Source organism: Saccopteryx bilineata, chromosome 1 (genome assembly GCF_036850765.1).
Source record: "Saccopteryx bilineata isolate mSacBil1 chromosome 1, mSacBil1_pri_phased_curated, whole genome shotgun sequence".
In the NCBI taxonomy this organism is placed as follows: domain Eukaryota; kingdom Metazoa; phylum Chordata; class Mammalia; order Chiroptera; family Emballonuridae; genus Saccopteryx; species Saccopteryx bilineata.
This window is the reverse complement of record NC_089490.1, coordinates 227,727,139-227,750,137: the sequence shown is the minus strand read 5'-3', so window position 1 is coordinate 227,750,137 and position 22,999 is coordinate 227,727,139. Positions and strand designations below refer to the sequence as shown.

General features: G+C 38.9%; 1 protein-coding gene across 1 annotated transcript in view; it reads left to right on the top strand.

Moving 5' to 3' along the window:
- Positions 1-7,259: 7,259 nt before the first annotated feature.
- Positions 7,260-22,999, top strand: part of DNAH14 (dynein axonemal heavy chain 14) — a 207,252-nt gene continuing 191,512 nt past the window's right edge. The window contains exons 1-7 of the mRNA XM_066252726.1: positions 7,260-7,336; positions 10,018-10,150; positions 12,280-12,424; positions 16,638-16,768; positions 17,811-17,963; positions 18,165-18,277; positions 22,163-22,225. Coding sequence (XP_066108823.1) covers positions 7,260-7,336; positions 10,018-10,150; positions 12,280-12,424; positions 16,638-16,768; positions 17,811-17,963; positions 18,165-18,277; positions 22,163-22,225 — 815 coding nt within the window. The remainder of the gene's footprint in view (positions 7,337-10,017; positions 10,151-12,279; positions 12,425-16,637; positions 16,769-17,810; positions 17,964-18,164; positions 18,278-22,162; positions 22,226-22,999) is intronic.

Below are 22,999 nucleotides of genomic sequence, written 5' to 3'. Positions count from 1 at the left end.
TTTTGGGGAGGTTTTTAATGTTTTTTTTCTATTTCTTCTCTACTGATAGGTCTGTTTAGGCTTTCTGCTTCTTCTTGACTCAGTCTAGGAAGGTTGTATTTTTCTAGGAATTTATCCATTTCTTCTAGGTTGTTGAATTTAGTGGCATAAAGTTTTTCATAGTATTCTACAATAATTCTTTGTATATCTACGGTGTCCGTGGTGATTTCTCCTCTTTCATTTTAGATTTTGTTTTTATGAGTTCTTTCTCTTTTTTCCTTGGTAAGTCTTGCCAAGGGTTTGTCAATTTTGTTGATCTTTTCAAAGAACCAGCTCCTTGTTCTATTAATTTTTTCTATAGTTTTTCTGTTCTCTAATTCATTTATTTCTGCTCTGATTTTTATTATCTCCTTTCTTCGGCTGGTTTTGGGTTGTCTTTGTTCTTCGTTTTCTAGTTCCTTAAGGTGGGAAGTTAAGTGGTTCACTTGGGCTCTCTCTTGTTTGTTCATATATGCCTGAAGTGATATGAACTTCCCTCTTATCACTGCTTTTGCTGCATCCCATAGATTCTGATATGTCGTATTGTCATTTTCATTAGTCTGTATATATCTTTTGATCTCTGCACTTATTTCTTCTTTGACCCATTCATTTTTTAAAAGTATGTTGTTTAGTTTCCACATTTTTGTGGGATTTTTTCCCTCTTTTTTGCAGTTGAATTCTAGTTTCAAGGCTTTATGATCAGAAAATATGCTTGGTACAACTTCAATTTTTCTGAATTTGCTGATGTTGTTTTTGTGGCCCAACATATGGTCAATTCTTGAGAATGATCCATGTACACTGGAGAAAAATGTATACTCAGTCACTTTGGGATGAAATGTCCTGTAGATGTCTATCATATCCAGGTGCTCTAGTGTTTTGTTTAAGGCCACTATGTCTTTGTTGATTCTCTGTTTGGATGACCGATCTAGAGCCGTCAACGGTGTATTGAGGTCTCCAAGTATGATTGTATTTTTGTCAGTTTTTGTTTTAAGATCAATAAGTAGCTGTCTTATATATTTTGGTGCTCCTTGGTTTGGTGCATATATATTAAGAATTGTTATGTCTTCTTGATTCAGTGTCCCCTTAGCCATTATGAAATGGCCTTTTTGTCTCTGAGTACTTTTCCTGTCTTGTAGTCAGCATTATCCGATATGAGTATTGCTACACCTGCTTTTTTTTGGATGTTATTTGCTTGGAGTATTGTTTTCCAGCCTTTCACTTTGAATTTGTTTTTATCCTTGTTACTTAGATGAGTTTCCTGTAGGCAGCATACAGTTGGATTTTCTTTTTTAATCCATTCTGCTACTCTGTGCCTTTTTATGGGTGAGTTTAATCCATTTACATTTAGTGTAATTATTGATACTTGTGAGTTCCCTATTGCCATTTTATATCTTGCTTTCTGTTAGTTTTGTGTCTTGTTTGATCCTTCTCTTTCGTTTTTCTATCTTTTGTTTTTATTTGGTTGTATTCCATACATCTTTCCTCTGTTGCTATCTTTTTTATCTCATGTGCTTCTGTGGTGGTTTTTTCTTTTTCTTTTTTTTTTTTAAGGGTTTTTATTTTTTTTTTTAAATTTTTTTAAATTTATTTATTTATTTTTATTCATTTTAGAGAGGAGAGGGAGAGACAGACAGAGAGAGAGAGACAGAGAGAGAGACAGAGAGAGAGAAGGGGGGGAGTAGCTGGAAGCATCAACTCCCATATGTGCCTTGACCAGGCAAGCCCAGGGTTTTGAACCAGTGACCTCAGCATTTCCAGGTCGACGCTTTATCCACTGCGCCATGTGGTGGTTTTTTCAATGGTGGTTACCTTTGAGTAATGAAAAGGGTCCCTACTCTGTTCATTGTAGCGCACTATTTTGTGAGTACTTTTGCACTCCATCGTCCTTTGCTACTGTTAATCTCCATCTTCTCCCCCTCTTTCTTTTTGTTGTTGTCACAGTTTAAATTTGGTTTTATTGTGTTCTTCTTGGAGCTTTTACTTGTGGCTCTGGTTTTTTTTTTTGTTCTTTGTATCTGATTGGAGAACCCCCTTTAGTAATTCCTGGAGTGGGGGTTTTCTGATGATAAATTCCCTCATCTTTTCTGTATCTGTGAATGTTTTTATTTCTCCTTCGTATTTGAAGGATAGCTTTGATGGGTATAGTATTCGTGGCTGAAAGTTCCTCTCTTTCAGGACTTAAAATATTGGGGTCCACTCTCTTCTAGCTTGCAGAGTTTCTGCTGAGAAATCTGATGATAATCTAATGGGCCTTCCTTTATATGTTGTATTCTTCTTTTCCCTGGCTGCCTTGAGAATTTTTTTTTTGCTGTTGGTTTGTGTCAATTTCATTATGATATGCCTTGGAGTAGGTTTGTTGGGGTTAAGAAAACTTGGAGTTCTGTTTGCTTCTTGAACTTGAGGCTTTAGTTCTTTCCACAGGCTTGGGAAGATCTCATCTATTATTTGTTTGAGTATGTTCTCCATTCCATTTTCTCTCTCTTCTCCCTCTGATATACCTATTATTCTTATGTTATTCTTTTTGATGGAGTCAGATAATTCTTGTAGGGCTATCTCATTTTTTTAAATTTTTGAGTCTCTTTCTTCTTCTCTCTATTGTGCCTCAAGTTGCTTGTCTTCTATTTCACTAATTCTCTCTTCTATCTGACCTGTTCTATTAGCTAAGCTTGTTACTTCGTTTTTCAGCTCGTGAATTGAGTTTTTCATCTCTGTTTGATTTGTTTTTATAGTTTCAATTTCCTTGGACATATATTCTTTGTGTTCATTGAGTTGTTTTCTGAGCTCCCTAAATTGCCTTTCTGTGTTTTCTTGTATATCTCGGAGGATTTTTAGGATATCTATCTTGAATTCTCTGTCATTTAGCTCCAAGTTTTCCAATATATTAAATTTTTTCTCCATAGATTTTTCCTCATCTAGCTGTGTTACCTCTCTTTCTTTTGTATCCATGATATTTGATTTTCTCCTCCTTAATGGCATCTGAGGGTGGTTTTGTTGATAGTATTAATGAGATTTAATAAAGAATAAAAAGTTAAAAAATAATAAAAAAATAAAAAATCGAAAAGAGTTGTTTTTTAAAAAAAATTAATAATGAAATAAAGAAAAATAAAATAAAATAAAAATTTTTTAAAAAAGGAAATTATTCCCCCCCTCCTTTTTTCCTCTCCTCTCCTCTCCCCTCTTTCTTGAGAAATTCTTTTGGTGGACTGTGAATTATAACAAACAATGCCTGTGATGGAGGGCCTGAATTAAGGAAAAGTAATAAAGGGGCAAAAAAAAAAAAGAAAAGAAAAAAAAAGAGCATATGGACCCACAAAAAGCAAATAAGGAAAAAATTTGGGTCAAGAATAAAATGATTTGCTTTTAGGTGTTGGTTGTCTAAGAGTTATGATGAGAGGAATAAGAGGAAAACGGAAAAATGGGGGGACAAATTAAAAAATTACTATTGTATTTAGTGGAACAAGAACTAGATAATATGGAGAGCCAGGGATGGGAGCACTGCTAGTGAGTTAAAAAGGTGAAGTAAAAACCCCCCCAAAATGCTACAAACATAAGTTTGAGTCCCAGATAAGATAATTTGTTTGTTATTGAGGTTTGAATGAGAGGAGATGTAAAGGAGAAAGGAAGAAACTAATATAGAGGGAGAAAAGAAAGAGAGAGAGAGAAAAAAAGAGGGAACCACTAAAAGAAGAAAAAAGAAAAAAGAGGAGAGAGAGAGAGAGAGTTAAGGGTTTTGGAGTGCAACCCTCATAGAGAGAAAGGAAGAGAAGAGAAAAGATAATGGGAGATGTAACACTTATGGGTAGTGTAGTTCAAGGAGAGGAGAGAGTAAGACCGGTAGAGTTAATCGGTCAAATTGGAGGAGGAAAAAAAAGTATCAAGAATGAAGATAAGAGAAACAAACGAACAAATATAATAAAATGGGATAGGTTATAAAGTCTGCAGATTATTCTTGATTTTGAGAGGTTATCTTCTTGCTTTTTCTTTTCTCTCCCTCTTCCTGGTCGGTGACTCTGTACCCCGGGTTCTGCCCCTTTGGCACGCTCAGGTAGAGGTTTGCAGTTGATAAGTCTCTATGGCAATGTCATGTATTGTGCTTTAGTCTCGTTGGCAGTCGAAGCTCATTAGCATTTATAGGCTCTGATAGTGAGAGAGTCTGTGTTCCTGGAGCCTTTCTCCTAGTCTTTCCTTCCTCAGTTAGTAGCCTGATAATCCAGCTATGGGGTTGCTGCTGCCTCTGCCTGGATAGTAAGAGGCTCAAAGAGCTGGCAACTCCCCACTCTATTTCCACTCAGCACAGGGCTCTGGGTAAGGCTCAGTCAGTCAGAGCTGCTAGCATAATCAGGCGGGGTTTCCGCCCACTCAAAGACTTCTGGCTCTGCCACTCTGTCCGGTAACACAAGCAGGCACCCACTTCCGGGGCGCTTGGAGGAAACTCTCACTCACTGTCTGCGACCAGGATATCCGGCCAGCAGTCTCACGCTCTGAGTGAAACCCCCAACCGCAGGGAAAAGTTGCAGCGTTGGAATTGAGTCTCACTCCGTCCCCGTGCGTGGCTTTTGCAAGGCGCTGGGGCGGCTCGAGATTCCGGTTTGGCCCACACAAAGGCCCCTGACTCTGCCCCTCTGTGCGATAACACAGGCGCGCACTGCCGAGGCACTTGGAGGAATCGCTCACTCCTTATCTGCGCGCGCAAACCAGGATATGAGGCCGGCCGCATCCCCCTCTGAGCGAAACACCCTCCCTGCTGGAATTAGTTCTCACTCCCTCCCATGCGTGGCTTTCCCAGGGCGCTGGGGCTGCCCAGAGACTCTGCCCTCGGCCCACAGAAAGGCCTCTGACCCTGCCTCTCCATGGGGCAACACGGGCACCCACTCTCGGGGCCTAGGAAGAAATTCTCGCCCACCAACTGCGCACCGACCAGGAGACCGGGTAAAATGGCTGCTCCGCTTGTCTTTCTTTGTTTGGGTTTGGCGCGAGTGTTAGCTTGTATTGCCCGGGTTGCCACAGGATCAGATTTTCCTCGGCTTGGATCTCCATGCCACAGCCTGGTTCGGCCGTTTGTGCCGCGGCGGCCTGGATCTATTCACCTCCTTTGCCCGCCTCAGTTTCTATATTCACAGTTACCAGAGAAAGCCGCCCTGTTTAGGTTAGTGAGGAAGGCGGAGCATTTCTTACTCCCTATTTCCTTCGGGGTTTGGTTATATATTTAGCCAATTTTTCACTCAATCATACCTTTGGGTGTATTGCGAAGCATCTGGAAGCTCCAAGTATAGGTTTTTCTGTTTCTGGTTGAAGATCTTGTTGAGTTTTGGGGGAGATTTATCGGTATCGCTTCCTACCGCGCCATTACTCTGACGTCATCTCCTGTTATTTTCCTTATTAGCATGTTTTTGCCTTCATCTTTGTTTTGGTTGGATTTATTATCACATATGTTTTACAAAAAAAGTTTAATGAGTGATATTGTTCCTGAATTTTGTGTGTTTGAAAATGTTATCTTCAGACTTGCCTGGGACTTGGCTCTGTATAAAATTCTTAAGCTACTCTTTTTCCCCCAGGGAAATGAATGTTGCTGTGGAGAAGTGTGAGGTTAACTTAGTATTTTTCACTTGTCCCATAGGAAAAAAAAGAATAACTCATTTATTTTTTTTTACACTGTTTGATTAGTTGTGCAATTAAACCACTTTCCTTCGGTTTATCGGCTGTTTGGTGGTAACGGCGGGCACGAAACATGAGCCATTCCAAAGTTGAAGCAGGGATTTGGGTTGGCACAGCCTCTGTGGGAAGGACTGGCAAATGACCGGCCATGGCTTACATTTGGGCTCCCACTTGATTTTGTCATGGTCCACAGCTGAATGGTTTTGGCAAAGGCATTGGATGATGGGTAACACTAACTTTGAATGCCAATCAAGGACGTTATCCCTCTCAAAAGCATTCTATTTTTCCCATGAATAGGCCTTTTAAAAAATGATACTCGATTATTCTTATGATATATTGAATTTCTTCAGTGAAACATTTGTGAGAATATGTTTTCTATTTTGTCATATAAGTACATACATAATATTTTTTATTTCTTCCTCTAGCCCACAAGCATAAAATATTTCCCCTTGCACCTTTTTTCAGAAACACTCTGCTGATCTCCACTCCATTGCAGATCCAGAATGGATTTGATTCAGGGCTGCTTTTCAGTCCGGTAGGATTCTTCCTTACATCTGTCTCTCCATCTTCCCCTGAGTATTTCCCCAAGTTCTGTCCTTCAGTTCTTGGCTGCAGTGAGTGGTCCTTCTGTGGCCACTCTTGGTACTGTTTGGGTTCTGACTGGAACTCTTTCTGCACCCCAAGTCTCCTCACTAGGTAGCCTGTCCCACGTGGATACTGGAGTTGTCTGTTTCATGCCAGATGTAGAGATTTCTATCACTTCTAGTGAGGACTCCTTTGTCCCTGGCCCGATTCGGTCTGTCTGATTTGATTTGTCTGAAGTTTGTTTGCTTGCCAGTTGAAGCTCTTTCTATCTCAGTGTTGATTCTAGGCTAGCACCTTGGCTTCAGTTCTTAGTTAGGGTTTACTTCCGTGCACTGCCTCATCTTTATCTGGACACTTTCTGTATCTTGTTAGATTTCCCTCTGTAGTCATAAAGAGACCCTCTCCTCTTTATATCATCCCTTTTGTTCTGTTCTAGCTGAGGAATGCTGTTAAGATAGGGCATTCCTTTAGTGCGCAGTGAATGGTGAACAGAATTCATCAGCTCAGATTATCTGTTCTGTCTGCTTCCCTCAGTTCTTTGGGATGATTTCCCCTGAGAAGATTATCATTATCTTTAGGACAGTAAATCAGAATTGTATTTACATAAACTCATCAACCTTAGAAGGAACACAATTGCTTAAGAAAGGGAGTTAGGCTACCTGGAGACTGCCCGGGAAGGATAGCAAGCAGAGTGAAGAGTCTGAAAATTGTAGGGTGTGTGAGACACACTTGAAGGTAGCAGGGGCATTAAATTAAGCCTCCTGAGAACTTGGAGACTCTATGTGCAGGCTTTTAAAATTTTTTTATTTTTTTAATTGAACTTGTTAGAGTGACACTGGTGTGTATATATATTATATATATTATATATATAATATTATATAATATATATAATTATATAATATATATAATATATACAGTTTTGAGTAGCTATGAAATTATCTTTTATATTAAAAAATATCTTTTACAACCTAGTAATTCATTTTATTCAGAAAAGAAAAAATATGGCAACATATAGACCCATTGATTCAACATCAAGAAATCGAAACATGAACAGGAAGAAAAACAACACAAGACCAAGGTAAAAAACGATATAATGAGGTTGAAGTGTCAGCAGTATATGGCTAGTCCTGAGTCCGCCTGATGGTGAAAAATGCCAGGTGTCATGTGAGGTTGGTGAGGGTTCTGGAGTTCAGAAAACGTTACTTTCTTTGGGAGTGGGACCTAATAGTGGGACCGTGGCTGCCTTCTCCTTCCCTCAGACCAACCATGAATATGCCACACAAGTGACAGAGGTTGATGGATATGAGAATTTAACCAACAATCGAGAACTCCCACAAAGGTGGTTAGTTCCGGGAATGGACTGTGGGTCAGAGATGGCGGTGCAGAACAGACGGAGAAATTAGAAGTCAGTTACAAGAGGTTAAGTAGAAAGCCCATACATTGGGGATGAAACATAATATCTGAAAAACAAACATACTTTTATGGATTACTCATGGGGGAAAGGTGAGAGCTCCGAAAGGAAATTAGAAAAAGAAATTAGAAAAAAAAAAACCTTAGAATTTACATATCATATTTACTGGTCAAATGTTAAAAGCATTTCAATCAGAAAAGTGACCAGGACGCTTGCTATTGTCATTGTATTCAACATCCTAGGTCCCTAGGGCAGTAAGGAAAGAAAAAGGGGGAGGGAGGCAAAAAGAAATGAAAACTGTAAGTCTTGAAAAAGTAGAGACCAACTATTACCATTCATAGATGAAGTGATTATCTAGAAAGAAAGAATTTGCACCATTTTATAATTTGTAAGTGAATTTAGCACGGCTGCTAGACTAAAATCAGTATCTGTAAACGAACCTCATTTCTGGAGTCCGGCAATGGATTGGAAATGTAATTAAATCATAACTCCTATTTGTAATAGTCAGAAAAAATAAAATGCCTAGAAAGAATTCTTTTCAGAACGATGTGTTTGACTTTTATGGAGAAAATTATAAAATTTAAATAAGAGCATAACAGAAAAGCAAAGGGCCAAGAATTTGTAAGCACTCTTTAAGGAAAAGAACATTTAGGGATCTGCACTTATAGCTATCAAAACTATAGTAATTAAAACTGTGTGATACAGAAACAAGGACAGACAAATAAAAATAAAGAACCAGTGATAGATAACTGGACATTTTGAGTGATGGCAGACTTGGTGTGACAGGCCAGTGAGGACAAAGATGAGCATTTAGCAACAGAGCTGTAACAACTGTATATCCTTATGGGAAAAGGAAGGGTTAGAAATCAGATCTGCCCATCATATCATATTCAGAACTCAAGGATTTAAAGACTTATGTCTGACTTATAAGACCTGTGAAAGGCAAAACTTTAAAACTGTTAGGGAAAGTAAAAGAATTTTATCACTACCCTAAAGTGAGGACATACTTTCTAAACAAGACATTAACAACACACACCATATAGGCAAAGACAGATAAGTAAGAGTGTATTACAGTTAAGCACTTATGTTTATCAAGACATCCTCAAGAAATGGAGAAGTACAAACCTCAAGATATTTTCACACATAAAACGACAAAAGATTACTATGCAAAATGTGAAGAGAACTCTTAAACATTGTTAAAAAAAACAACAGTAAATCAGTGCAAAAAAAAAGAAAAAAGAACAAAGTATATGGATAGACATTTCAATGAAGGGAGAACTGTTCAAGGTATTTATAAACAAATGAGACTCCCAAAGTGTTCAAAAAGAAAGGGCTTAAGAATGCCTAATAACGCTGTCACCAAACAAGTTCATAGAAGTTGTGCTTGCCTTTGAAGAGAATTATTAGCTTCTTCATGTACTATTTAATATACCAAGGTATATTTTTCCCCCCATGGGGAAGTATATTTACAGAACCTTGAACTTCCTCTGCTTTCTAAAAATAGGCTCTATGGCATAAGTCAGTTGTCCACGTTGATTTTGGATTCTGTTCTTATGACAAGGTTTTCCCAGCATTTACAAAGTGATAGTTGGCTAATGTATTGTGAGAAGATTTTGGTTTTAACTGTGATATGGGATATTGGTGGTTGTTTTTTGTTGTTGTTGTTTTGTTCTTTTTAATTGAGTGTGGGAGGCAGTGAGACAGACTCCTACAAGCTTGGTGACTGGGATCCACCTGGCAACTCCCCCACCCCTTCTGGGGCTATTGCTTTGTTGCTGCAACCAAGCTATTTTAGCCCCTGAGGCAAGGCCATGGAGCCATTTTCAGTGCCCCAGGCCAACTTCCTTGAACCATTTGAGCCATGGCTGTGGGAGGGGGAGTGAGAGAAAGAGAAGGGAGAGGGGTGGAGAAGCAGATGGTTGCTTCTCCTGTGTGCCCTGATCAGGATTCGAACCCAGGACTTCCATACGCCAGGCTGACGCTTTACCACCCAGCCAACCAGCCAGGGCCATGTTGGTAGTTGCTTTTGTTACTGTGTTATAAAGATGGGTAATGGATGAGTATTGAATGCCAGAAAACTGTATTCTGCCCTTACTCTGCCTCTTAGTTGAGTAACATTTCTTCATCTTTTAAAATTAGATGAGGATTCTTAAGTTCCTTCCAGCTTTAAAAATTTAATATCAGTTAAGCCTATTTAGCATTTAACTAGACTCTCCAGGTTTTAGATCTGCTTATCAAAGTGCCTACCAAACATTGCTTGAAGGATAGTATATTGTAAAGTACAGAATAAGATTTAAACTTTAAGTTATAATGTTAACCACAGCAGTTTATTTTCTTTGTCATATTAGGCTTTTAAAATGTGAAGAGCCAAATTATGAATGTGTCACACCATCAGAGAGCCAACCAGCTAAAATGACAGAAAAGGAAACCTTGAAACCTAAAACATTTTCTGCACCCATGACGTCAGAAAAGCCAGAAGAAGTTTATCGGGATAATTACTATCCAGGCATGTTGATTTTTCTTTTCTGGAGATGAAAATGAGTTGCATAGCATCAAATCAATCTAACAAGTGACATAGACTGAAACACTAGAGTCTACTTTCAAAATACAAGGTTTGGTACTTTACTAACTTCATTGGTCATAGCAATTAGCAACATTTTTTAATATAAACACGCTCTTTTAAAGGAAACATAATTTAAATATGATCATAATATTAGAAATGACAACAGTGATGTCACTGCTACCACCAAGAATATCTGACATTCCTGGAGCAATTTACAGTTCACATCACTTTCTCTAGTGCCCCCCTTTTCTTCCCTGAGGTAAAGACCCTAATAGTGGGTCAGCATCCTCCTAAGTCCCCAGTGCCCTCTGGGGCCCTGCTCTGTTGCTCTTGTCTACCAGGATCCTGATTACTCCTCCACAAAACCCCGTTCTTTTAGTCTTTCTTCCTTCTCCCAAATTCTGCCACTTTCAATATTGACGGTATTTTTCACTCCATAAAACGCACCTGACCATAAGACATACCTAGAGTTTTAAGGAGAAAAATAAGAAAAAAATATTCTGAACCAAATGGTATGTTAAAATAATTTAATAAAATACCGTATTTTTTGCTCCGTAAGATGTACGAGCATTTTCCCCTCCACTTTGGGGGGAAAAAAGTGAGTCTTATGGAGCGAAAAATATGGTAATTCTTTTCAACCACATCTTCCTTTTAGGCACAGCTCTTTTGTGTCCTCCCTTTAATAACGGTTTTCTTGGGTCTCCATTCTTGTCTTTACTTCATCCTAGATCAGCCTCTCTGTTACCAATAACTTCACCGCCATTGTCCCATTTCTCTCCTCTGCACCCAGATTGGCAGACCTTTAGCTCTAATCGGCTTTGCTGTCAGTTTTCTCTGCTTTAAACTTGGCTTGGTAAGCCTTTCTGCAGAAAACGTACGTGCACAATTGCATCGATCGGTTCTTTTTCCTAATTCACGGTCTCCAGCATCAGTGGGGCTCAGTGCTACCTGGTGTCATTTTCTGTCTTTTCCTACTTTTCCCTCCCATTCATCATAACATCTGTTTAAACTGTCAGTTTAACTATTAACCTCTCTTACTTGACTATGCCTCTTATTTTATAAAAATAAAAAATGAACAATAAAGGTGATCAAATGGAAACATCTAAATTCCAGCTCCCCCGCCCCATCTGCAATACATTCTTGTCTCGGGCAGCTCCCCCTCTCCTTTCAGCTAAATTCCACTGGCTCAGCTCTGGAGCTCTGCCTCTGCCGTGTCCGTAGGAACTTGGGGTCCACCTCTTCTCTTTCATCTTCCTTTCCACCATGTGACCCAGCAATTCAACTTTTTGATATTTAGCCAAAGGAGACAAAAACTCTTAACTTGAAAAGATATATTACACTTCCATGTTCATTGAAGCATTATTTGCAAGACATGGAAACAACCTACATATCTATCAGTGGATGAAAGGATAAAGAAATTGTGGTGAACCTGAACAGGTGGTGGCACAGTAGATGAAGCATCGGACTGGGACGGAGAGCAGCCAGGTTCAAAACCCCAAGGCCATCGGCTTGAGCATGGGATCATAGACATGGTCACTGGCTTGAAGCCCAAGGTTGCTGGCTTGAGCGTGGGGTCACTCACTCTGCTGTAGCCTCACGGTCAAGGCCCATATGAGAAAGCAATCAATGAACAACTAAGGTGCTGCAACAAAGAATTGATGCTTCTTATCTCTCTTCCTTCCTGTCTGCCCCTATCTCTCTCTCTCTGTCTCTATAACAAAAAAAGAAAATAAAAAGAAATTGTGTGTATATACATATATACATATATATGTATGTATACCACAGTAGATATACACCCATATATGTATGCATGTATACACACACAATGGAACATTATTCAGCCATGTAAAAGAGGGAAATCTTACCATTGCCAATAATGTGAATGGACCTAGAGGGCATTATGCTAAGTGACATAAGTCAGAAAGAAACAAATACTGTATGATAAATACTCACTTATGTGGAAAATGTTGGCCAGGGCTGGTATATAGAATTACCATGGTATTATGGCTCATGCTGGCTATTGTTAGTAATGGTTTTATTTTCAGAGTACCTTCAAGAAAATAGAACTCAGCAAGGTGTTGCCCCAGAACCAGTTCCCTGGCAGGAGAAAGAGAAAACAAAGGGAAAAATTTATCAAACTCACACTTGTCTAAAAGCCAAGGGAAAAAGGCTTGTATCATATGATAGAACAGGTATGTGATATTACGAACCCAGCTTGTTTAAAAGACCTTATACTTTTTCAAATTATTCTGTGGTTTTGTGTGCTTATATTGAACAATGATTTTAGAAGAAACCTTACTGCATTTTGTGTTTGGTGGCTTAACCAATTGTTTACAATCTTTTTGAAAGCCTAAAATATCAGATTAAAAAATTGACAAACTATTCAATGTCTATGTTCTTAATTAAGAAAAATATGAAGGTTATGGCTATAGAACTAGAAATAAGATAAATTTTGATGGTTGTCCTTTCTGTAGAGCTTTATGGTATCATTATATTTAATAATTTTGTGTCTTTGGCATAGAGTTTAAATCCCCAAATAACATGTTTAAACAGATTTTCTTCCACTCACATTTCCAGTTTGTACTTTCTCTATACCTGAAGTTCTTATTTGTATTAATACATATTTTTAAGTTTTCTAGGAAAAAAGGAAGCTTTTTTGTTTTTTGCTGAAATACCAAATCAGGATAGTGGTTGGTCCTGTGGGAATTAGAGTTTCAAAGCAGACTTTTTGGGCTGGTTATAGGGTGCATTAATGTTTGAAAATTCGTTGAGCTATGTACCTACGAATGATATGTGTATTTCATTCATACACATGTTTATATACTTTGATAATACTTTAATGAAATTTTAAAATATACACATTCATGACATTTTCTTATATCCTTTTGTAGCCTGCTGTTTTGAGATTCATTCATATTGATTCATGCCTTTGGAATTTACTCTTATAGAATGATTTTTTTTTTCTAGGAAGTTCTCTTTTCCCTTTTCACTCACCTACAGCCTTATATTAAGGTCCATTTTTGTGAGTCTTCTATATAGCTCTCCAGGAGGACCCTAGTCTGCAGTGACTGACCTCTTTCCTTAGAATGAACAAACCACTTACCATCAGGATTATTCTTTTAATCGTTTTCATATAGTACATTATGAGGACACATTCACAGACTAAAATAATATCCTCAATTACGTTATAAATTCCCAGGCAGTAGAAGTTCTGTTATAAACTTTCTAAAAGACAGTTTTTATTTTCATCCTTAGGAAGTGAATATGGAATTTTACCCTTAGATGTCAGAACTCTTCCTTAACCACTGTCTTCATTGTTACTACTGCTGAAGATCCTGTTCTGTAATATTCCTTCTTCAAGGCTATAAGTTTGTAAGGAGGGGGCACTAGAACTTAGCCTCAGTACTCACTGATGAGGTTTTTTTTTTCTTTTTTTTTTTTTTTTGTATTTTTTTGAAGCTGGAAACGGGAGAGACAGTCAGACAGACTCCCGCATGCGCCTGACCGGGCGAGATCCACCCGGCACGCCCACCAGGGGCTATGCTCTGCCCACCAGGGGGCGATGCTCTGCCCCTCCGGGGCGTCGCTCTGCTGCAACCAGAGCCACTCTAGCGCCTGGGGCAGAGGCCAAGGAGCCATCCCCAGCGCCTGGGCCATCTTTGCTCCAATGGAGCCTTGGCTGCGGGAGGGGAAGAGAGAGACAGAGAGGAAGGGGGGGTGGAGAAGCAAATGGGCGCTTCTCCTATGTGCCCTGGCCGGGAATCGAACCCAGGTCCCCCGCACACCAGGCGGACGCTCTACTGCTGAGCCAACCGGCCAGGGCCTCACTGATGAGTTTTTATTATGGTGACTATAACAGAAGATCTTTTATTGTTGTGTCTACATAGACGAAATAAATTCAGTCTTTATTCTGCCCCCTAGCTTTTCTCTCATGCTTTTCCTCTGGAAGGCTGTCTCTTGAAAGGGGCAATTTCTTGCCCTTGCCCTTGGTATCTGTATTCTTGACTCAATATGAAAGGGGAATGTAGGCCAGTCTCCTCATATTTCTAAGATAAAGGATTGCTACCTTGGGATCAGACCATCCACACACATGCGAGGGGAGTGCGTCACCTTCCAATCTTAAGTGTGTAATGCCTGTTCTTTAGTAAATATCCATGATTCTTTCATTTCCAAATTAGATAATTAAAAAATATATATAAAAACTTGTCCTAAACTACTTCCATTTCCCAACTGTTAAATCTTCCAAAATACCATCAAGAATGGATGTGTTAATATCTACTTTACAACACTGCATTCAAGGAATGTCCTTGTCAGCAGTTAAGTTGATATTTTCCAACTTTTTAACTTTTACCAGACTGGTGGGTGAGAACAGCTTTTTCTTTGTCCTTTTAATGTGCAATTCCTAGATTACTAACGAAGTAAAACATTTTTCCATATGTTTATTGGCCATTTGCCTGTTCCTATATAGTGTTTGCTTATTTTTCTGTTAAAATATTTGTTCTTAATGGTTGGGAAGAATTCTTAAAATGGTTGGTATTTTGATCCCTAGCCTCTTAATATAGGTTTTAAACATTTCTTCCAATTTGTTAGTTATGTTTAACTTTGTTTATGGTGGCTTTCTTCTGTATAAATTGCTTAGTTTAAGGAAATTTATAGTTTTCCTTTTAACATGCTTTGATTCTTTTTCAGGATGCCTTCACCTACCCAGCATTATAAACATATTCTCCTATATTTTCTTCTAATATTTCTATTATTTTCTTTTCTACCTTTACTTCTCTAACCCGTCTATATATGGCTCTCTAATCCACATATAAATATTATCCATTTATAATAATCAGATATACTTGCATAGATAATTGTGTATTTTTCTAAATGGCTAATCACTTTCCCATTACAAATTATGAACAGTTAATAATTTCTCTTTTGACTTGAAATACTACTTTTTTTTCACTTACTGGGTTGTATTTTGCAAATTCTCATATCTCTAGATTCTAACCTGTTTTACTGATGTATTTTTCTCCTTCTGTGCCAACACCACACTGCTTTGATATCTGTTTTCATATCTGAGTCTGTAGTATTACTCTTGGCTGAACATACAGTTTGTACTATTTCCTAATATTAGTTTTCAATACCTCTTCTCTCTTTTATACCTTTATTAGCTTTCTTTTCAACTAAGTATTTTAAATGTATTTCCACATTTAAGCAGCTGACAAGGCCCAGACCAGAGTGAGACAATTGAGGTAGCTCAGGCACAGAATTGAAAGAGGAAATTACTCTTAGGGTCTTGTGGTGCCTTTACAAATCTTGACACTCTTTCATGGCATAGTTCAACTCGCATTTAATCTTTAGTGTAAAAGTTATTTTGTGCCCTGGCCGGTTTGCTCAGTGGTAGAGCAGTGGCCCGGTGTGTGGATGTCCTGGGTTCAATTCCCCATCAGGACACACAGGAGAAGCAACCATCTGCTTCTCTACCCTCCCCTTCTTGCTTCTCTCCTCTCTCTCTCTCTCTCTCCCTCTCTCCCTCCCTCCCTCCCTCTTTCTTTCTCTCCCTCTCCTGCAGCCATGGCCCAATTGGAGTGAATTGGCCCTGGACACTAAGGATAGCTCCATGGCCTCTGCCTCAGGTGCTAAGAAGAGCTCAGTTGCTGAGCAATGAAGCAACAGCCCCAGATGGGCAGAGCATTGCCCCCTAGTAGGCATGCTGGGTGGATCCCGGTCTGGGCACATGCGGGAGTCTCTGCCTCCCCTCCTCTCAGTGAATTAAAAAAAAAAATTCTTTTGCTCAGCTGGTGTTTCTGATTTCCGGAGGACCAAAAATCTTGAGCAAGTTCACAGCATTGTTGTTTTTGCCAGCATGGCTTTGGCATGCTTCTTCTCCCATGATTTGTTTCACCAAGAGAAGAAGTTCAAGGGTAAGAGGAAAGCCTGGAGGTCATTGTGCACAAAAGCCAGGAAAAGTGAATGTTTCACAAAGGAGAGCATTGTCGGCTGCTGAGATTGAGAAAGATTTGGTCTGAAAGGTATCTAGTGCATGAGAGTAATCTCAGGAAGAATATTTTGCATCTTGCATAGCCTTCCCTTCTTTTCTGCTCCTAGTGCCTTCGCCCCAGCTTAGGCCTTTATTCAGGAAATCCTCCTAACTGGTTTTGCTCTAGTGTCTTTTCTTGCTACTACCTGTGTAATTACGTCTTTTGTAATATCTTTCTTAAATAGAAAAATACTATTTCTTCTTTCCAGCTTCAGTTAAAATTCAATTTTAAGCTATATTTTTTCCTCCAATGTTATAGTGTGTGTAAACTTACCACTTAAATTTTTTATCTATGTAGAAATGTTTGACATATTATACATTACTTTTAAATAATGCCCATATTCACCCTTCTATTGGATCTTAATGTTCCAAATCAGAACCAAAGGATGATGATGTTGTAACACATATATTAAGGCTAAGAGAAAAGCTTGGTTGGCAAACAGTGTTACCAGACTATCGTTTGGAATACAGAAACCCCAAAACTGCTGTGCAGAAGATTATTCTAAAGGTATTATTCCATGTTATACTATTAATATTTGAAATTGCATCTTAATCTTTATTTCCTTCATTATGTTACATAAGAATCATTATTACATTATGATTACATTAATATCAAATTATAATCTCATTTCATTGGGAATACTTATGAAAAGTGTCTGACATCATTTCATTTTGCTTGGTTAAAGAATGGAGATCAGATGAGACACCAGCCTGAAATTTGAATCTACTCTTATGTTTGTTTATCAGTTTTTTGTGATTTAAAAAGAAGTCCTGGCCCTGGCTGGATGGCTCAGTGGATAAAATGTCGACCCAATATGCCAGAGATCATAGGTTTGACCTTGGTCAGGGCATGTACGAGAAGCAATTAGCAAATGCACAACTAAAATGGAAAGACTAAGTGAAATGATTTGATACTTCTCCCTGCCCCCCAAATCAATGGAAAAAATAAAGAAAAAGAAAAAAGAAAAATCCCAACATGCTTTTGTAACATTCAGTCCTCTCTCTCCCTCGTACTTGACTTTCTATTTCATTATCTGTGTATTTCCTTATTCTTTCCATTTTCTCCTTACCCATTAGACTCTTCAGAGAAATCTTATCTTTTCTAAGGTCCCATGACCGGAGGGCACAACTTGTGGTAAGAACTGAGGTCTGCCTCCTGCGATCTTGTCTTCACAGGTGATCTAAGACTGAACAGGACTTTCAGATCAGGGATTCTCAAAGTGCAGCCCCAGGCGGGCAGCACTGGCATCCTAGGACTTCCTAAAATGCATGCTCCCATCTCCACCCCAGACCCCAGACCTCCTGATTCAGAGACTCCAGGGTCGAGGTCAGCAAGCAGCATTTTACTAAGCTCTGCAAGTGATTCTGATGCACAATTGAGAGCCCCTGTGCTAAACCAGGGGTCAGCACACTTTTTCTGAAAGGGCCAGTAATACATATTTTAGGCTTTTGAGGCTATCTTTGTCGTAATCCCTTAACTATATTATTGTGGTGCATTTTACTACTTGATTTGGTCAAGTTCATTAAAAACATTTTTTTTTTAACCTCAGGAACCTTTGAAAGATGGTGGAGAATTTGTATATTGCCTTCCTCGGGAGAACCCTAAAGTCCTTTATTACCCGTATGATCTTCAGGTAGTCTCTGCCCACAGAGCTAAATATTGCAAAGAATTTTGGACTGTTTCTGCTTCGTTCGTTTCAAAGGTTAGACACAAGGAATGGAAATCAAATTTGGGTGCAGATGAGGTGGAGGTCAGGGAAAAGGCTTAATTACAAAGACACGTACTTCTGAGCCAAATACAGGCTTTCTTAATTGAATATGGCAGAGGGTTTTTTTGTTTTGTCTTGTTTTTGTTTCTTTGTCTTTTAGAAATAAAATCCTGTCTCTGTGCTTTACATTTACAGATTGCCAGAATAGGTGGTATAGAAGAAGTGGAACTCGAACCAACTGTGGAATGGCTGCTGCAAAGGAGATCTTACTATTTATTACAGCAATTCAAGATCTTTTCCAATTTTCGGTGAGATGAATTAAACTGAAATCTTTTTTTGTAATATGATCCTTTTGAAATAGCGATCAGCTGGATGACATTTGGGTTCTGCTAGTTACTGTCATGCCATATTTATGGGGAATTACAGAGGAAATGGCGTAGTCCATAAAAAAAAATTAGATAAAGGAAGCTTACCAATTTAAGTATTGCAAGTCTTAACTTTTATCATTTTGGATAAACACGCTGCTCACAAAAATTAGGGGATCAGGAAATGTGCAGTTACTCCAGTACTTTCAGCCTTTTGTATAGTGCAGTTTTCACCAATGAAATAAAAGTTGGTTTTGCATCTCATTTGCATAATCAAACAACTTTCTTTGACTTGTTTGCTTTTTTGATAATCTTTAATAAAAATATCAAATACTTCTATTTTTAATTGCTTCATATTCATTTTGAAATATCTCCTAATTTTTGTGAGCAATATATTTAAAGAAAAAGATATTTTAAAACTCAAGCAAACTTAGACTATAATGATCTTAATTTACCTTTTGTTTTTCATGCATTTATTTATTAAATGAATGTTTATTGAGAGTCTGCCACAAACCAGACATTATTCTAGATGCTGTTGAACAAATCAAATAATTATCCTGCTCTTAAGGAACTTAGGTTACAGTGGGTGAGAGAGAATAAAAAACATGTATATATGCAAATATCAGATGAAGATGAAATATTATAAAGAAAAATGAAACAGGATTGGGAGCTTAGGGCAGCTTGTTGATTCAAGGTCATCATTTAAAAATCTTTCTAGCCTGACCAGGCGATGGCACAGTAGATAGAGCGTCAGACTGGGATGCAGACCACCCAGGTTCAAAACCCCGAGGTTGCAGGAATGAACATGGCCTCATCAGCTTGAGTGCAGGGTTGCTGGCTTGAGCATGGGATCATAGACATGACCCTGTGGTCACTGGCTTGAGCCCAAAGATCACTGGCTTGACCCCAAGATCGCTGGCTTTAGCAAGGGGTCACTTGCTCTGCTGGACCCTCCCCCTCCCCGTCAAGGCACATATGAGAAAGCAATCAATGAACAACTCAACAAAGCCTCAACGAAGAATTGATGCGTTTCATCTCTCTCCCTTCCTGTCTGTGTCTCTATCTGTCCCTCTCTTTGTCTCTGTCAAAAAATGTATATATGTCTAGTTATAAGTTTCTCTAACATCACATCAGGATTACCAAGACTCTTTGATCCCTCACAAAGTAATCCCAGACTGATGTTCTTTTAGTGTCTGTATCTAGTTTTACAGTTTTTAAATTTCCTTTCTAATGTCTGTCTTTTCTTGTGGTCTGCTGCTATCTGCTGGGGACTAGGGAAAGAGGGAAATATTTTAAATTGTTACATTTAATATTGTAAATAGTTGCAATAACTAAGAGAAAATTTTCTGTAACAGGAGTGAAAGGATTTTGTGGCCAAGAAATTATTCATGTAACTGAACAAATATTTGTGTACCCGTTCTGTCCCACTGTTAGGGGCCCTGGAGAAACAACCATGTGCAAAATGTACAAGGTCTCTGTACCTATAGAACTTATATTCGATAGAAGGAGATAGATAATATGTAAGTAAATAAGAATTTCAGTTAGTGATAAGAGCCAGAAAGGTAGATAAAACAGAAATAAAACAGGTGTATGTGTTGCTACTTTAAATAGGATGGCTGATAAACATATCCCTGTGGGATCTTGAGAGGGAATAGTTTCAGACAGAATATAGCAAGTTCAGAAGTTTTGAGGCAGGAACAAGTTTAGTGTGTGTTCAAAGGTGGAAATGGTGTGACTGAAGTATCAAAGAGGTGGGTAGCTGGTTATTGTCTGGAACCTAAGTCACATGCAGAATGATTGTGTAATTATGAAAGGTTCCTTTTGCAGAAAATACATGACAGTTGCATCTCTGTAAATGAGACACTCATAGGAAAGCTAGATGTTTCTGATTTTGAATTATCAAAGCTTTGGCCCTGGCTGGTTGGCTCAGTGGTAGATTGTCAGCCCAGCATGTGGATATCCTGGATTTGATTCCTGGTCACAGCACACAGGAGAAGTGACCATTTGCTTCTCCACCCTTCCCCTGCCCCTTCTCTCTCTCTTCCCTCTCCCACAGCCATGGCTTGGTTGGAGCAAGTTGGCCCTGGGCACTGAGGATGGCTCCATGACCTCCGTCTCATATGCTGAAATAGCTTGGGTGCTGAACAACAGAGCAACAGCCTCAGATGGGCAGAGCACTATCCATAGAGGGCTTACCAGGTAGATCCCAGTCAGGGCACATGCGGGAGTCTGTCTCTCTGCCTCCCCGCTTCTCACTTAAGAAAAAAAAAATTACCAACTTCCATCAGCCAAAATATTATTGTCTGTATTTATTTGAACTCAGTCACTGTTGGACTTTCCACGGTTATCCTTGGCCTTGTAATAAATCCTCAGGGTCCATTCTGCTCTAAATAATTTTCATCGAATAAACCTTTGAAACCTACTTGGAATGGGGACAAGAGTCATCTTTTTCTATGACATCTGGCTTCAGAGAAAATCATTCCTTTTCTTTATTCACATTAAGAAAAATATGTTCAATTTTAGCCAGGTTAAAACTTGTAGTTTTATTTGATCTTTAAATTTTATTTGTAATGGATTTTATGAAGTTTTTTTTAATCACTCATAACAAGTAACATTTCCAATATAAAAATAAGATAAATATGAAGTTAATGACAAGCTGGTGATGCTGTGTTACAGTGGAGGGGTGACTTGGGCATCGTCATTAGCCTTTTCCCTCTTGAGACTTTTTGGAGTGTTAGTTTGGTGGCCTAGGCCTGACACTCACTGCAATGTCATTGGGTTCCCCTAGAAATCATCTGGGTTTCCAGGGTTCTGCTAGAGTCCTAAGGCACCACGACTCCATGAGTCCGAATTAAAGTGAGCTAGGAACTTGTTTAGAATGCCTCTTTGGAACCTGATTTTTCAGGTCAAGTTACTAGATTTATCTGAGGCATTTCTGATTTCTAAGGCCTTGGGTATGCCTGTTCGAAGGACATCCTGCAGCTCTTTCTGAACGACTTGGATAGCTCCTTCTTTCAATTCACAGTCAGCCAATGGCGTCACTAAGATAGGCTGGTTGGCTAGCCACTTGGGCACTCCTCTTCCCATCAATTTCCCTTCCCCACTGGCTCTCAGCTTGATAAATAAGTGTTACAACACAACTCAGTGTTTGTTTAAGAGTGTTTTCATCAAGATGGAAATGCACTGAGAGAGACTGTGATGTGGCACTGAGTTCCACGAGTGCAGGAAACAGGCAGCAGAATGCACTTTGGGAAGTTGAGGGAGCCCTGCAGAAACAGCTGACACGTCTGTTGCTCGTGTGAATGCCGAGGATGATGAATGACCGGGAAACTGCAGTTCCTTCTCATTTAGGTTCTTTGAGTTTTTAAAATTACAAATGCATCTTTAAAAAAAAAGCATATATATTAAATATTATCAAAATGACATACATTATATTATTTTTTTTACTTACCACTATCAATGTACCTTTTCATTATCACTGAAAATTGAGTCTTGACCCTACTTGAAATATGAGTCTCTTTTAAACATAGCCAATAATTGTATAAGGGAAAAGAATGTATTTTTATAATTTTTATATTTATTGGAATGTTGCAACTAAATTGATAATACATTTATGAGAATTGGAATGACTTGTACTTACATTTATATTTTGTTCTATATTCTGATTGTTTGGGAGAAAAGTGATGTGCTTTAGTATTTGCTTTGGGTAACTCAGGATGGATATGACATGTTCTAGAAAATTTTCTAGCATTACTAAGCCTTTATTAAATTTATTTTATATAATTGCAATTTGTGAATATAGAATGTAAAAAGTATTTTTCTTTTCAGAATGAATAAAGCATTTGTCACTTGGAAATTGAATGTTAAAAGAATTAAGACAGAGAAAAGCAGGTAAGTCTTGATATGCAATATATTATAGAAATTTGAAGAAGGAAGCATTATTTTAAATATGTACTATGGAAGCAGACATAAACTAATTTTCACTCAGTGATTAGAAAGTCATATTCCATCACCTTTAGGATTAAATTTAATGCATCTAATGTTTAAAAGATGACTAATATTTTTATATATTAAACATGTTATAGCCCTGGCCGGTTGGCTCAGCGGTAGAGCGTCGGCCTAGCGTGTGGAGGACCCGGGTTCGATTCCCGGCCACGGCACACAGGAGAAGCGCCCATTTGCTTCTCCACCCCTCCGCCGCGCTTTCCTCTCTGTCTCTCTCTTCCCCTCCCGCAGCCAAGGCTCCATTGGAGCAGAGATGGCCCGGGCACTGGGGATGGCTCTGTGGCCTCTGCCTCAGGCGCTAGAGTGGCTCTGGTCGCAATATGGCGACGCCCAGGATGGGCAGAGCATCGCCCCCTGGTGGGCAGAGCGTCGCCCCTGGTGGGCGTGCCAGGTGGATCCTGGTCGGGCGCATGCGGGAGTCTGTCTGACTGTCTCTCCCCGTTTCCAGCTTCAGAAAAATGAAAAAATGAAAAAAAAAACAAACAAAAAAACAAAAAAAAACATGTTATATATTTGTGTGTATATAAATGTGTGTGTGTGTGCGCGCGCGCGCGCACACACACACACACACACACATATATATAAGGTCTACCGGAAATTTCTGCCTGTTTCTATCACAAGTTTCGACACGTAAGCATGTTTATTTGGCGCATGTGTGCC